Genomic DNA, 17,212 nt, shown 5'->3' with positions numbered 1-17,212 from the left:
AGACTCCTCCAGATTCAGAAATACGTTATAATATCCACTTGAAACTTTGAGATTCTTTTAGCAACAATTTCAGATATTTTAAAACTAAATTACTCTAGATTTGGAGGTTTGTTAATGGATTCTGTTACTTCAATAACCATTTCCTAACAGACTTCATCCACTTAAAGCTGTCAATTCATTTAAAACTTCCAAACACCAATTACCTTATAGATTTATTTACTTGACCAGAATTCATCATTTACTAATATCAATTCAATGTACTGGCATATATTTCTTAATTTACTGGGTTTATCTGGAATGAAAATGTCTACAGAATTAATGAGCTTTTTAAGTCAATATTTTAAAAAATGAACCTTTTAGGTAATGTGCACAGTTAACAGCTAAGTATTCAGCAATGTGCTCATGTGTTTTAACCAAATCAGTATTAACTTTGCAGACAAATTCAAGCTTATTACTTTTCAATGGTATATATACTTAATACTGTGTTACCTCCATTTATGGCAGTTTAATTTTACCTCCGTACACAATATTTATTTGCCAAGGTTTTCTCAGATGTCTTGTGAACAAGATACCTATAATAAACAAGGAACAAAATTCATTGAAATTTATTTTATTTAAAATTACACACCATCCTTCAGTCTGTTATAACAAAAACAGTTAATTATGCCAAGACTTACAGAGTTTTCCCAAAAGCAGACAAGTGACTCAAATGCCTAATAAATCGTCTTACAGCCAAACACCATTCAATGTAAGTGATTGAGTCAAGTAAATGGTCAGAGACGTGCAAAACTAATATCCTCCTACCCAGTTCTTCCTACCGCAGCAGGTCGGACTGACGTCAACCTTCACCGTACACGTGGACCACTAGGCCGGTTTAGATTCTTGATAATGCCTTGCAAAGTCATCCCATTACCAGGTAATTAGGGAGGAATGTCAAGCACTCAATTGGGGACATTCCTTCGGGTGTTATGGAGCTTGGGTGTTATCTCAAAACCACCCAGCTATTTTCAGGTAATAAAGACTCCTTTGAATAAGAGGCTTTCTATAAAAGCAACTCCCACACTAACACCGTTTCTAGGAAATAACATTCAACAAAAGCAGCACTTTTGAGGAAAATTCTCTTCAACTAGCACACTCTTAAGACAAAAAAAAAAAAAAAAAAAAAAAAAAAAAAAAAAAAAAAAAAACTCACCAGTACAGACACTTTCTGGGCAAGAAAACTTATGAATATACACAATTCCTTTACAAAAATAAGAAAAAACTATCTCCCAAACCAAAATACTTTCTCGATAAAACAAATACAAATTTACTGATTTTCATGGCAAAAGACAAAACATTCATGAAGTACCAGCATTTGCTATCATAAAGTTCACAAGCTACAGAACATCCTAAGGCATAATAACAACATAAACGAACTTTTCAATAGGAATAACACATGAGCTAAGAGGCATTAGGTACAAAATTCCTGCAAAATTACTGACTTTCTGGACAAACACAAAAAGACTTCCTATGCAAAACCTTGTAATAACAAGTCTTCTATCCCAAAAGATCTTACAAGTGACAGACTTTCCAGGCAAAAGCTAACACATTAAAGACATCTTGAATGTAAAAGCTTAAATGGTAACAGACATTCTGTACACAAAACTTACAAATCACCATACCTTCTATACAACAAAAGAAAAAAAACATGTCAATAGGCATGTATCACCAACATTGTATCTTTGGAAAGATTATCACCCACACATTAACAGACTTTTTAACTGACAAAACTATCACAAACCACTACACTTCCCGATTCAAAAATATAAAAATACACCTACCGAGGGGAAAGTATCAAGAAGAAACGGACATCCTCAGAGTCTACGTATCACTATTCAGTCAATTCTAAACACGTAAAAGTACCACAAATAAACTTCTTGAATACAAAAGTGTCCCAATATGAACATTCTACATTAAAAATATCATGAGAAACTCCTGTTATTTCCGAGCATCAATCATATTATTTCATGAAGCGAAAATGTATAAAAACCAAGACTTTCTAAACAAAAAAGTATCATAAACTAACATACTTTCTATACCAAATTATTGGCAAGAGTGATTTTCTAAGTTCCATTTGACCATAAATATACCCTTCCTGAATCCCTTACATCATTCGAACACCAATTGACTTTCTCTGCACTGTACTCGTTGCTGATAGGGCGAAGACAATGAAAATTGAATTCTATAATCTACGCTATTATATACATATGCTGAATGACAAACTCTAATGTCCTGAACTAATACTGGAACACCAAATTCCATTGCCATCTACTATGTTACGAATACGTACTAAACTCCACTATCACCCGGTGACTTTTGAATGTCAAATCCATTATCATCAACATAGTAGTGATGAATCTAATGCACTATCACCACATGATATCTGAATATAAATTTCAACTGTTTCATACAACATCTGAATACCATTCCAAATCCCAAACACCAATGTCACAAAGTTTTTCCATATTACATACCCCAGTGTCATGAATCAAACTTTTCCTTGGTCCAAAACTGTAAAAAGAATTCCATCATGATCTACCTTTTAGAATCACAACCTATGTTTAAGACTTCTGTGCATCAAAATTAAAAACATGAATTTGAGAGAAAGCAACATGGATTACAACCTCTTATTACAACTTCTTAAAACAAAATTATCACCATCAATCAATACTTATAAGGATTAAATTTTAGACTTCTCATTCTAAAGCATCACAACCAAGGACTTGGCTGAAGCCCACACCACCAAAAAAATGACATTTTACCAAATCCAAACAAAGATAATTTCAGCAGAATTTCTGAATGTCATTACTGTAGAAGGATTATAAAATTCAATTTTTCTAAAGTCCAGAGTTGAACTGAGCTGAATTAATATCAATCAAGCACCAGGCCTTGGAGACCATATGGGGCTATGTTATGTCGACTATAGATACAGTATGGTCAGAATTATTAGTTGGTAGGTAATATTAGATGAAGATTATTTATTTGTCATCAACGATTTAGTAAGTCGTCATGGAAGAATGGATGGTTTTGAAATGCGGGAATCCCTACAAAGCTACAGAGAGGTCAAAAGGGTCCACTTGCACACTGCCTAGGATGCCCACATGGTTCTGGGTCCAGCAGAAACAGACTAGTTTTTTTCGGATTGAAATACGAAAGAGCCAATCCTGATTGGATGAAGGATAACCAATTAGCAGAGTATGAAAATAATGAAGGATGAGGGTAGATTAGAAGTACTTCTGCTGTAAGTATGCTTGCCACAGGTGGTATAATTGCGGGAGGTAATGTCCGAGATCGTGTCCATGGGATCAGAAACCTCAAATGTTCCACTGGAGTACAGACATTACAGGGAATGAGATATACGATGTGATATTATAGTCAGTATGGTTGAAGTAGGGTTGTTAGAAGTAGGAACGGGTGAGTGTCAGGAATAATGGGAGAGTCATCTATACATGGGAAGTCTAAAGTTAAGGAGGGATAGGCAGAGAGAGACTTGTGGGTACAACCTGGTGGTAAAGCAAGGTCAAGGATACTTTTCCTCTGTACAGAGATCTCAGCGGAAGCTTGGGTTGGAAAGGAGGCAAGTAGGGAGAAAGGAGGCAAGTAAGAGGGAAAGGTGAGGATTCTGTGGAAGTTGGCATGGGAGTGGAGGGAAGGATAGTGGGAGGGATGTCGACCTCATCAATGGGATGATGAACAGTAGTGTACCTTGTGTGGGAGAAGGTGGGAGATGAGGTTGGGTTTTGGATCGTAATAAAGGATTGATTTATGGAATCCTCAATGTCCTTCATGGTTTCAGGAGGAGACTTGGCTGTATGGGTTTTCTTGGGTGCAGATAAACAGGTGGCGACGGAAAACCTGAAAGGGGAGAATTTGTTATTGGCCTTTGAAGTTGTTCCAAATTGGCACTTATTTCTTTGTGTGAAGATTGTGATAAGGAGAGAAAGCATTTAGGAGTGAGGGACAGGAAAAAATGGATGTAGAGGCAAGTGTTCATGAATTTAACCCCTCAAAAGGGTTTAACAAAGATGCACTTGACATAAGAAGAGGGGAAGAGGTGGTAGATGATGGTGTTTTAGAGGTATGCAGCGGTTTGGGCAAAGAAAGGGAATGAGGATAAGGAAGTATCAGAGGTGGTGAAGGTGGCGAGCCTCCAATCTTTCAGGTTCAATCCATGCTTGAAGTGGATGGCAGCCACGTCTGATTCAAACTTATAGACAGGGCAACCACGGAAAAAACATTGTTTGTCTGCACATTTGGTGCAAATATGCTCGAGAGTGGCAGCACTTCTTGTGATCTGCAAAATTTGGCTGGGTGTCTGAAGCACCAGCACTTTTACCATTAACAGGAGGAGGAATTTACTTTTGGACTTTGTAACATTGACCTCCTATGCAGTATATGTCTTATGGGAGGTCTGGCCTTTTGAATGTGATCTTTGCAAAACTTTTTTATATTTCCTGTTGCTTCTGTCCCTATGAGTGTAGCATGCAACATGGACAACTTCATGACATTCACTTGGGAGTTCTTCGAGATCCATTGAGCAGTCACTCCAGCTGACATTGTGCTCTGATGGTATCACCACCATTCCAGCTCAAATGTTGAGGTGAGGATGTGGAGTGGTAGGGAAGGCATTACCTTGTAGGTCTTTGAGGGTGGACATTGCTAGAGTCTGAGCCCTTGTGTTCACTATAACAAGACTTAAGTGGTCCCATCTTGTTAAGAATTTCACCATTCCTACCTGTCTGCATGCAATTTTGAAAGTGGAGTGTATTATTTGTATGAGTGGTCAGGGGAAATGATGTAGTACTTGTCCCACTTCTGGGGTACAAAGAGGGCTGACATAAGGGCTGGGTGGGTACTGGAGGACATTTTAAGGTGGATAGATGAAGATGGCTTTGAAGCCTTAACCCTGGACAGGTATCGCTATTTTGGTGCCTCTTTAAAGGTTTGTGGGGTCGAGCTCGACCCAAGTGCCCAGAAAAATTTGTGAAAATTCAAAAACTGCAGCTATGCTGCACATTCTAATTTCTAAAATCAATTTCACCATTGCCGAACACTACTGAGAAGATAAATCATACCCATCTACAAATTAAATATCTATTACAAATATATTTAAAAAATAAGTATATAAAAAGAATAATTTACGAAAATATTTACAAAAAATACAAAACACGCTATATACACACAAAAATTGAGGGAATCCTTGCTAAAACTATTATTTACATTTTGTGATTGCCAGAAAAGGTGTCGGACCCATAGAGGTCAAAATCTGAAACGAGAAAAAAGGGCGAGTTATTTTTGCCCCCCCCCCAAAAAAGCCAAAATTTCACTAATTTTTTTTGGTACTTAAATGACATAGGAAGTGGCTAATTTTTTTTATAGAATAAACTCATATTATCCTAGAACAGAATTATGTAAAAAGATCTGCACTGAGATGTAATTTACTGTTATATCAGAAATGTTATTCTCTCTCTTTCTGTCTCAAACAATAATTTACGAATATATTTACAAAAAATAAAAAATACGCTATATACACACAAAAATTGAGGGAATCCTTCCTAAAAATACTATTTATAATATGTGACTGCCAGAAAAGGTGTCGAACCCATAGAGGTCAAAATAAAAAAAGATAAAATTTTATGTTCTTTGGCCCCAAAAAATTGTCAAAAATTCACGAATTATTTTGGTACCTAAATTAACTAAGAAAAGGCTAATTGTTTTATAGAATATACTCATATTATCCTAGAATGGAATTATGTAAAAATATCTGCACTAAGATTCAATTTACTCTATCAGAAATGTTACTTTCTCTCTTTCTCTCTCTCTCTACAATGCGTCATGATTTATTGACATAAGCTCATGTAATCTGTCACCAGAAAAGACAGAGACCTCCCCCCTCTCTCGCCCTCTTATGTCATAATAATCTCAAGGTCATTCCCCTTGCGTCGAACTCTCGGTCCACAAACTTGGCTTCTTGTCATATAGAGTTGTCAGCAACCTCTAAATTATCATCAAAATCACTTAATAATTCCATTAGAAGTAAGTTGATGACATCCATCCCCAGAGAATACTGCCTGCTGGCCATTGTTGATGAAAAATGCAAAAACTGAGAAATTGGCATTTGAAAGAAATGGGAATAATTGGCAATATAATTCTTCTCAGCCACGACCAAGGCATGCATAATGTGCACACACCACGTACCTAGAGTTTCCAACAATATAAAACTATCCCAGTCAACAGTGTTAGACAGGAAATCACTACTTGATAACTTTGCCTTTGTATCCCACACATGTTCAAAACAAACTATTACTCAGAAAAGGGGGAAGGACAAAGGTAAGGCAAACGTAAGTTTTGACATGATGGTAGTGTGTTCTACTATCCTCTTGCAGATCGATCACACCCAGATTCGAGATAGACGATGATTTATGGGAAAAAAACATGTTTTTTGAAACACTTCTAGGGTCATGCTCGACCCTGCTAACCTATCCAGGGTTCAGAAAATTTTGAGGAAGAGGTGCTGTAGTGGCCTGTTGTTTCATGGTAGAATGCTGTGGTTCATGCGGCTGTAGAGTAGTCACCAAAGATCAACCGGTGGAAAAGGAGAGTGGGACATCATGTGCTGAGATGACAGGTGACATGGTACAAGAGGAGAGCTGATGAAATTTCTAGGGGAGTAGTCTGGTTCATGGTCTCTTAACTAGCAAAGTCAGACAAGCCCAAAATATCGAGGGACTGATTGTGAGCAAAGTCAGTTACCTTAATGTTAAGGATATAATACAGTCCACTCATTGAGAGGCCTGCATGCAAGAGTAAGGGTAAAAAGAAAAAACAAGGACGCTGTGCCCTATGGCATCCAGGAGACCGTTAAAGACCAACCCAAAGTTAGCCTTCTACCCTTGCAGCATGGACACTCACACCTAAGGAATGGTAGTGGGGGTGGGGGGGGGGGTGGGGGGTGGGGGGGGCAGAGGAAGAGGATTGGTACGATGGTGAGAAAGCAATGATAAAATGAAAGATTATGAAAAAAACAAGCCAAAAATTGGTTGAGCATAGGACCAAAGCCCAAGATAAAGGAGGGTCCTGGTGGAGGCCTAATGGTTGGCCCCCTAGTACCAGACCATGATTCCTAGCACTGAAGCCCATCCACAATGACATGTTGTTTGGTATGAGAGGAGTAAAAGTCCAGAAGATCCACCTAAATTTTTAAAACATCTACATAAACCCACAGACATCCTGATCACTGCCAAAAATCAAGTCACCCAAGATCAGGTATACTACCTGCAAATTCCAACATTGGTCCATTAAATTCTAACATGTTGGTATGGGCTAGCAAGAGAACTTTGTAAAAATAAAAAAGTTAACCCAGTTTCAATCTAAATCACTATAAAAACATTAAAAACCAAATCTCAAACTATGAACAGCATACTTCAAGCCACACAGTTCCTTCACACATTGCCACTATTACAAAGTACGGGACATCGTGGACAGGACATGTACAGTATTTCTAATTCTGCAAGCCAACACCAGTTTTATTTAACTATGATAACACTTTCATTTCCACCAAATCTTCGTAGAAAACCAGCAAACACCTAAGATCAACGAAAATCCCAAAAAACATCATTCAATCTGCAACTACCATCAACTTACCCATAGCTTCTATTTCATCCAACTTTGACCAAGCTCCCATTGGAAAGGTGACCTAAAGATAAGGATAGTTCCCTCATCCACACTGACAGAAAATCCAGTTTTAAGAATCAGCCTTTAGATCCAGTCAAGTCCAGATACATCACAACAAAAAAATTACCAACAGGCTTTTTACCACCTATAGGATAATATGGAAAGAGAGCAACAGCCTTTCCAAAACAACAAAGGGTTCTCAAAACTTCAAAAATGTTTATGTCCATCCCAATATTAACACATCCATCAAAAACTCCTCCAAGGTTCATATTTAAACACCTGTTTTTGGCCTAATTACTGATGATGTTACCAATTTGTAAGGCTTCTCACACATCTAAAAACACGGCCTTTGTGATATTTATCCCTCCTTTATGTTAGTAAGTACACGAATGAAATATCAACTTAAGACGAGAAGGCGTTTAAGCCCCAGGCTAGTACCCCCTTTTGAAATGACGGTGTATGTCCAAAATATAATTAAAAGTATTGTAATATTCTTGACCAAAGGATAAGTTAACATTCTGAAGGTTCTGATACACTTACTCAAAAGTTTTATGACATCTGGCTGGATATAAAGAATATTCGATACTTATCAATGATCTTGTTAAACCAAGTTTTATGCAAACTAGCACACGTAAAACCAGCATATGATGCTGTTAATCATATCTATATGCTAAAAATGATAAATTCTGCCAAGATTATAAAGCATTCTACTCTCAATAAAAGATGCTTAAGTTAGAATGTTCCATATTACATCACCAGTTTAACATGGACTATGCCAGGAAACAGTACTATGAAGAACAGAATAAAACAAAAATTACCTTCCACATATAAAGTGAATTCAGAATAAAAAATTTCCCAAATTGACCATTTTTTTATCAAATAAATCAAGAATTTAGTCACATGAGTATGTAATTACAACTAAGATTTCTCCTAAGTTTAGAGCTGATTTCATAAATGTGTGTTGCACTCTGAAAAACTCTAACACTTAAAATGTCTTTCTGTGAATAATACTTTAGTTCTTCACAAAAATGTTTACAGAATGCTTTCATGAATTTGATTAGTCCTGACAGGAGACTAATTTGCACATCCTATTGTATAATGAACAATTCCTTTGTTCTGACCCGTTTTCACAAGAAATTCCATAAAATGTCCAAGAAACATATTCTCTGGATTTCACAAAAAGAGGGGCTTTTAAAGAAACAAGCTTAATCCAATATTTTTTTATTCTTAATATTCTTATCAATAAAACTGAGTAACCTTGCAATATCTAATACTTTCAAGAGTGCTCCCTGTCTCAACTGAAGTATAACTCAACTTATTGGTATATAGATATGGAACTAAAAAGCAGCAGAGTTTTAGTAAAATCTTAACAAGTTTCATTGTCACCAAGACACTATTTTACAGATACAAGCCACTTTATAACCTTCATTTCAATACAATAATACCATTCATGAAGTAAAAAATATTACAGGTTACACATTATAACTGTACAAGAAAATATGGAATGTCTTTGTAAATATGTTGGCACATGTATTGACTACTGTCATGGAATGTAACATTTCAACCATACATTCATTGAGATAATAAACTCTACGTCATGGTTCATATTATAAAAAGTACAAGGTAATTTTCAGTCTCATGCTTATAATATGTACATAAGTACTGCTGCACAATTGTCCTTATTCAATATAGATCACACCATGTAAAAACCATGACAATTTCCTTAAACTCATTTCAAATCTTTATCTTACACATATGTACTGTAATCTGTCAGTAGACAATGAACCAGACCATCCAAAACTCAACTGATTGCATAACAAAGGTACTATCATGGAGAGTACTTCCTCGTAAAAATGTAAAGCTGAAAGTTATGGGACCAGAAAAAAAACTTCTTTGGTCAATGAAAATGCAACACAACACCCAAACTTGGATAATTTCCGGAACAAAAATTTTTTTGAATGCTTCTAATGTGCACAGCCAGTAATGACCATATATGGAGAAGCAGCAGCATTATGCATACCTAATGTTGCTGGCATTTGCTTCTATTAGCAAAAGGCAGCAGCACCTGACTTATCTAGAGATAACAGTCGTTATCATTACAGTTGCAGGGTGTGCTTGAAAAACTAAAATACTGTATCAGCAGAAGAGTAAAATGGTAAGTTTCTATAGTGACAGTGTAGTTTATCTACCTCTGGCAACTCAGGTAAGAGCAGTTCCTAGTTTCTCCAAATAGTTATTTGCCATCAGAAGTAGCACTATCTATTTGTCACTCTTCTCTTGTAAAAATCACAATTTTTGAAAGCAAATTGTATTTTTCCTAACTATACAAAACCCTCGTTCCTTTAAATAAGGAATGGTAATTCCTTATGTAAAGGACCTCAGGTTTATAGTTAGGAAAAATACAATTTTTGAAAGTAAATTGTATTTTTTCTAACTATACAAACCTGAGGTCCTTAACATAAGGAATCACTATTCCTTATGTAAAGGACCGAGGGTTTGTACAACGTGTCGGAACAAACTGTTGTAAAATCAGGAAACATTTTGCATCTTTCAGGTAGTATGCCAACTTCTAATCCATATTGCAATACACTACTCAAATCATATGTAACAATAGTCCACTTTTTAAGGGAAATTAGGATTATCATAGTCACATAGTTGGCATTATGTCAAATGGAGTTATGTATAATAATCAGTTGCCATGTTTAAAAAAATTATTAAAACAATGAATTGGTGACTACTTTGCCATTGGGGTTACACCACTAATCACTAGTGTCTTCATTTTTTACTTAACTTCTGGATAGACTGTTTCACTCATTAACAACTGAAAGATCACATGTACAACAAGAGAACTTGCCATCTGTCAAGTACAAACTAACAAAAGTGATGTAGTTACAGCAGGATGAACAATACTGTTTAGATTCGGTCAAATTTGATGAAAAGATCAGCCTATAGATATGACAGTATAAATGAACATTAGCTTCTGAGATCATATAGTAGGTACTGTGTTTTGCCTTGTAACACTACCAAAACATGAAAATAATTTCCAATAACAGTTGTACACAATTTAAAGATATGCAGTTTGATTTACTCTTAATAAAAACCTATAAAATAATATAATTTTAAATAAATAACAGAGTATCACACTATAAGTAGAAGAACCCCTAATGCTTTTACGTCTTTGGCAGGGAATGCAGCATCATTCAGAGGTGAATCTGTCATTGTGAAATTTTCATCAAAGCCCAAAAGCCAATTTTGCCTACTTACCCTATCAGTTTACAAAAAGTTTCGTTGCATGATTTCAAAAGTGTAGATATGGAGGACTGAGAGAACAATTTCACCTCCCAACATATTAACTCTTCTTCCTCACGATTTTGGCAGCACAAGTCAACCACAAGGAATGTATTCACGAGTAATTATGGGACATCCAAATGTATAGAAACACTGACTGACTGATCCCATGATCAGGTAAAACATAACACATGAATATATAATCTGTGTATACAGAAGTAAAACCTTCAGCTAGACAATTTTCTTTCAAGGCTCAAAAGTGTAACCTAAAACAATGAAAACTGGAAATATGGAGTTTATAAGGAATTAACACCTAAACAGCTTAACTTTTCAAATACTCTATTCCAAATCACCATATATCCACCCATTTCTTGGAATATTGTTACTATGCCCTTCGCTAAACTACAAAATAAAGCAACAGACCATGACAAAAACAATAAATAAAAGGAATGTCATTAATACAAACTATGTATAAAACAGCTGCATAGTTAATGATGCAAAATGGTGCATTAATGTACACTATAGTATATAAAATAACCATATAGCTCATGACTGAAAAGGGTGAAAACACCTCTATTTTTCACTTTAAGTTAGAGTCACATCTAGTCCTAGCTTTATAAAGAAACTGAAATGTATGAATGCGAAGTGTATACTATTTTGAGAATAAGGTAAACTTATCAAGTCAATTTTGTTACAGTACAAAAGTTACTCAGTACTCTTTCAAAAATATTTTAGCTATAACTGTTCCCTTAACAGTAAGCATATCTCTGATAAGTTACTACCAGACATCAGCTCCCTTCCAATCTTAAAATAAGGGAACATTTAACACACATTTCTACGTAGACTACATAAATATATAAAGATATAAATTGTCTACAGCCAACAAATTTTTTTAATGTAACAAGTTAATTCTCTACCAAGAAACCTCCGACTTCATCACACTAAATATATAGCATAAAACAGCAGACAATCTACAAATCAAATTCATGAACTTCAAAGCACTTCATTAGCTAACTCAGTGGTATATTTTCTTAGGTATTTAACTTTTTGTGTACATAATTTGTGACCAACTTTTCAAACATAATGAGCAGCAATTTATTCAATATTAACAATAGAGACAGTTCTACAAATTTCAAAATATCACCAAAATGAAGTCCTGCAAATACACTCAAATGCAAATAAATGCTCCAAATTAACAGCAAATTTGGTATATACTTTTAAAGTCTTGACAAGCAGAAAGGACACATGACCAAATTCCTTCTTACTAAAATCGCAAAACTGACTAGCTTAAGTCATGGACAAACTATTTCTTAGCTAATACTGAAACTAATCCAACTCTAACAATCAGCAAAGTTAATGGGTGAGCAAATGCATACATCAGTCTACTGTGGAATGTCAGCTTGGCATCAGAAAATTAATGACTGAAACTCTATAAAACTAACTCATAATTAAACGAGGACAGTGATTATGAAGAGCAACAGGATCAAAATGCACTGCACTCTTTCCAATGCTTTATCTTGGGAAACTCACAGCTGCTCTGCCTATGTCATAACATTGGCAACCTTCTTCCCTAACCCAGGCTTCATGGATACAAGATTCACACAGGACATGCGAAAAGAGAAAAGTGGTGATAAAACTCTTGTTAAAGGATGGGCTATATTAAGTTGCAAAACTTAAAAATTCAAGAAAAACCAAGAAATTAATTTCAGTTTTGCACTAGATGTCAAACTAATAAAAGTTGACATACCCCATGATCAACTACATCTCAGCACCTTCATTAAGTGAACAAAAGTTCACTTGACATAACTTACCCACCTCCATTACTAGTACTATGACACCTAAACAAACCCCTGGACCCAGAACACTCATTCTAGCAAAAAATTATTCATAAAATGGTACCATTTACACAATTATGATAAATTGGTCAAAAGAAATTTATATTGCACATAGTGTTAACAACTCAAAGTCCACATTGTCATAGCTACATTGCAACATATCACTTGCTACTTCCTGAATATGAATTAAGCACCTTCCTGTGTTTGCTAACAATTTGATCTGCCTGGAAAGTTTATTACCACTACATTTATACTTCTCTTATTCTTTTTATTTTGTTATCTGGTCCTTTATAAAGCTAAACCAAGTCACTGGCTACAATATTTACTAATCAACACAGAACTCATATTCAGCTACTGTTAACATTTTCCAAAATGTTACTGCATCAATCAAAATCATACAGTGATGTAAAACTCCTGCTGCTGGTCAAGCTGAGAGATCAAAAACAGCAACATCACTTTCATATCCAACAGTAACAAGCGCATTCACCAATTTTCCACCACTGATAGAAAAAGATTGAATCCAAATTACACAAAAATAAAAAGACGAATTATTTATAGCTTGTTTACTTTTACGGCCAATTTGCTTATTATAATGGTTCCCTTTGGGGGTAAATGTTTGTTTAGTGTATAAGAAAATTATCCAAATAATGAAACACAAACAAAAAATGTCTTAGCAAAGAAGTAAATGTTTTAATGAAGATTACATTTACTATTCATGTTTGTCACATTTTCTATCCTAATATACCAAATGCGATTAAAGCTTAATTCTATGAGACAAAAAGTAAACTAAGGTCTGTTCTTTTTAGTTTCAGATCTCACTAAAGTCTTTATTTCCTATATTCAGAGAAACTTTAATCTTACCCAACTTGAATATCTAAGGGAAAGCACAGCTTAAGTATCCAAAGGTAGTTGGTCTACTATAAAAACTGTAGATACAAGGGACAAAATCTATACACAAAAAATAAATAATGACATTTGTACATGCACAGAGTCAACATTACAGCAACTGCAAATTTTCACCAAGGAAACCTAACAACAAAGTACACATTTTCTTCAAATTGGATAGATATTTAGGATCCACAACCACCTTTTGTCAACACTTTAAATAAAAGAAGCAAACTTTACAGAAAATAGTAATAAAATAAGTTCTGTAAAGACACCACATATACAGATTAAAGTGCATTTTACTAACACTTTTCATTTACTGAAAGCTCCAAATTTTCAAAGATAATTTAATGTAAAAATTTCATCTTAAAGAAAGCACTTGAAACCAGAAGGTAAAATGTACACAGTGTTGAAAGATTACTTCACTATTCAAAAATGTATCGTCAAAAATCAAAACGGAATGTAAATATTGTGTGTATCAAAGACAGGGACCCTTTCTAAGTGAATGCAATTTAGAAATTTTGATGGTACAAAACTGGTCCTGTAAATTAATGGTATTCACAAATAATAGATGAACACTTTCCTGAGCTGACTTTTCTCACTCAAAGTACAGTAAATGTTAAATATAGATTTCACAAATTTAAAAGTGAAACCTTCCCACTCATAATCACCTGTTTCAATATCAATTTGTAAAATGTTGAGCGAATTTTTCTTAGGGGAAGCCATCGATTCATTTGAAAGCTTTATGAAAGTATGATCATTGCCATGTTTGCTATTTCTGTCAAAGCTTCCAGTCAGTTGTAGCAAAACAAAGGGTATCTCTACCACTTCTACTGTCATTCTGCTTTGGGCATTATCATGATGAATTAATGCATTTTAACAAAATAAGACTTCTTCATTCTCTCTTAATGCATGTACATATCTTACATAATAAAATTTCCTATTATTAACAAAATAGTAAATTAGGTATATCAGATAACAATAATAAAGTAAAATTGAAAGGTGAACCTTTAAATCACTGCTAATTCTTATCACAATGACCAGTGAATAGCCACTACACATACAATGACTGACAATGACAAACAAATACAAGTCAAACTGACCAAATGTGTGTCACGTTACTCCAGAATAATGCACTTTTAACCTAAAAATCAGCGATTGTCATGGTACCTAAAGCAAGTAAAAAAAGAAAAAAAAGAGGAGGAAAACCAAAAGCAAAAATTAATCAATATTCATAAACATTTAACTTTTCCGCAATTCTGACTGAAGGAAATAAAATATTAAAAATATAACATTTAAAATACAGTTAAGGAATGAGTATTCAATGGTAAGCATTCATAAGAATTTGCATCCGTTCATTGGCACAAGTATAAAATTGACTAGTGTACACAGGAACCAAAATATACATAACTAAATGTAACCAAGAAAATAGATCAATTTATTCTCAAATCACCGGCCATGTGAACATATACCTGAATGGAATGGTGTCCAGCATGTGCAATAATCTATAGGCTAAAAGTTTGCAAATTCATACCTTTAACCATTCCTTTTTCTAGAGTAAAAAAATTTTTTGCAAGGCGTCCAAATGCAGATCTAGAATAATTGAGATATAAAAATCCATTAAAGCAAAAAATGCTTCCTTGGATCAGCAGTGGTGCAAGCAACCATTGGATAAGACTTTACAGTAAATCTGCTGGATTAGCATCAATGGGTCCTGCAACTTCCCAGATAGTTGCAGCAAGTCTGCGGGTATGTTCTAAAACACAAGGCGATGTAGCAAGGCCAAGATGAATGCAGAATAACTCATAAACTCTTAAACGGCTGGGATCCATCCCCGGGAATGCTTGTGTGGTCAGAGATCTGTAGAAATCCTCACAGAGGACACCAGGCAAAGGCAACATTTCCTGAATACCTTCTTCAATTTCACCTGGTTTCAGTGGGTTACCACTGCTATCTTCAAACCATAAGAAATATGCATAACTGAAAGTAGTGTCTTTCCACATTAGAGACAAGTGACCCTTTGAGAGATGAGAACGGGCAAATTCCACCATGGACCACACACGAGCAACCGTTAGAGCACGTGCACCATTAGCCGAAGGCTCAGAATCCTTAGAAGTTTCTCCAGCATCCTCCATCATTAGAGTAGGAGAAGTGAGTTGGTGATTTGATCTGTCAACATACAAAAAATGAACCAAACCTGGAAACTCTTCAAGATACTTATTTATAGTGAGGGCAGAGCGGCAACCTAAAGTCATATTTCTCAAAGCCTTAACTTCTAAAAAGTGGCAGTAATCAGCCATACGCTCAGAAGCAATTGCAACTGCTGACTCAACCAAACTAGCAGCAGTTGCTAAACTGACTCCAAGACAACAAACCCGCCAAGCAGACCGAGTAGCCTCTACAAGAGATGTTAGTGATGCATCTACTTTGGTTGGGACTTCTGAATCAACCCCATTTCTTAGCCATTCTTCCAATCCACTCTTCTTGATGTTATCCCATCGGAGCCCCATCTGAAAAATAGATTAAGAATTTATATGATATTGAAAATGAGACAAAAATTTATTTGAGAAAATTCAATTTTTTTTCATGCAAACTTTTCATCAAGTTTTTAAAAGTTAGTATTATCAAAAGTTAGTATTATCAATCCATGTGCATAATACTACTGCATATGAAGGTGTTTAATTTAACCTTAAATCTTGCCAAGATTTTCAATGATAAGCTAAACCCTGGAATGTTGACAGACCAATAGTTAACTACCCCCACAACTATCAACACTGTAAACAACACAACTGGATGAACATACCTCTACACCTACATTTTTACATGAAAAAGGGGGGGGATCATCTTATATGCAGTAGCTTTATACGCAGGCATATACAGAAAATACTAAGGTCTCCATAATAAACTGCAACTTTTCCAATGAAACAAAAATAAAGGGGATGAATTTCTGAACAAGACTTTTGATCATGCAAAATGTATCCTAATATTATTGTTGTATTCTTTACACTCTGGAAATTGGTGACGATATTAACCTAATATCCACCGATCTAAAACATAAGACAATATCAGTTCAGTGGGTTAAATGACTTTTAATTTGTTACTATTAGATTCATTGCTCTAAGTCTGTGATTATCAAAGATACTGTTTTTATAATGCAACACGAAGCCTTGAAACAAAGAGTTTAATCTTAAACCTACATTAGACAGTATTGATTTCAATATTTATATCATCTCATACAACATATGAAATGACTAGCACTTAATTTCATACTATAATCGGTAAAAAAGATAGTCTCTGTTAATTTCCTCACCTGCTGTAATGCTTTTTCAGAACGCTCTGCAGCCTTCCCTCTTGGAAGACGTTTAGCAAGCTCCTGAGATTTTCTGACTACTGTATCACACACATCAAGCAATAGTTTTCCACGGCCATTGACATTTCCTGACACCATTTCATCCAGTGCTGTCATTAAGGTAGTCAACTGTATTGATAGC

The 17,212-nt window shown here is 35.1% G+C and overlaps 1 protein-coding gene across 1 annotated transcript in view; it reads right to left on the bottom strand.

Annotated features, from left to right (window-relative positions):
- Window positions 1–8,924: 8,924 nt before the first annotated feature.
- Window positions 8,925–17,212, bottom strand: part of LOC135199265 (BLOC-3 complex member HPS1-like) — an 89,161-nt gene continuing 80,873 nt past the window's right edge. The window contains exons 8-9 of the mRNA XM_064227154.1: window positions 17,032–17,212; window positions 8,925–16,231 (exon numbers count right to left, since the gene is read on the bottom strand). Of these exons, the coding sequence (XP_064083224.1) occupies window positions 15,401–16,231; window positions 17,032–17,212 (1,012 nt within the window). The 3' untranslated portion in view covers window positions 8,925–15,400. The remainder of the gene's footprint in view (window positions 16,232–17,031) is intronic.

Source organism: Macrobrachium nipponense, chromosome 23 (genome assembly GCF_015104395.2).
Source record: "Macrobrachium nipponense isolate FS-2020 chromosome 23, ASM1510439v2, whole genome shotgun sequence".
NCBI classification, from domain to species: Eukaryota; Metazoa; Arthropoda; class Malacostraca; order Decapoda; family Palaemonidae; genus Macrobrachium; species Macrobrachium nipponense.
The sequence above is the reverse complement of the archived record's forward strand: the minus strand, read 5'-3'. Positions and strand labels throughout refer to the sequence as shown.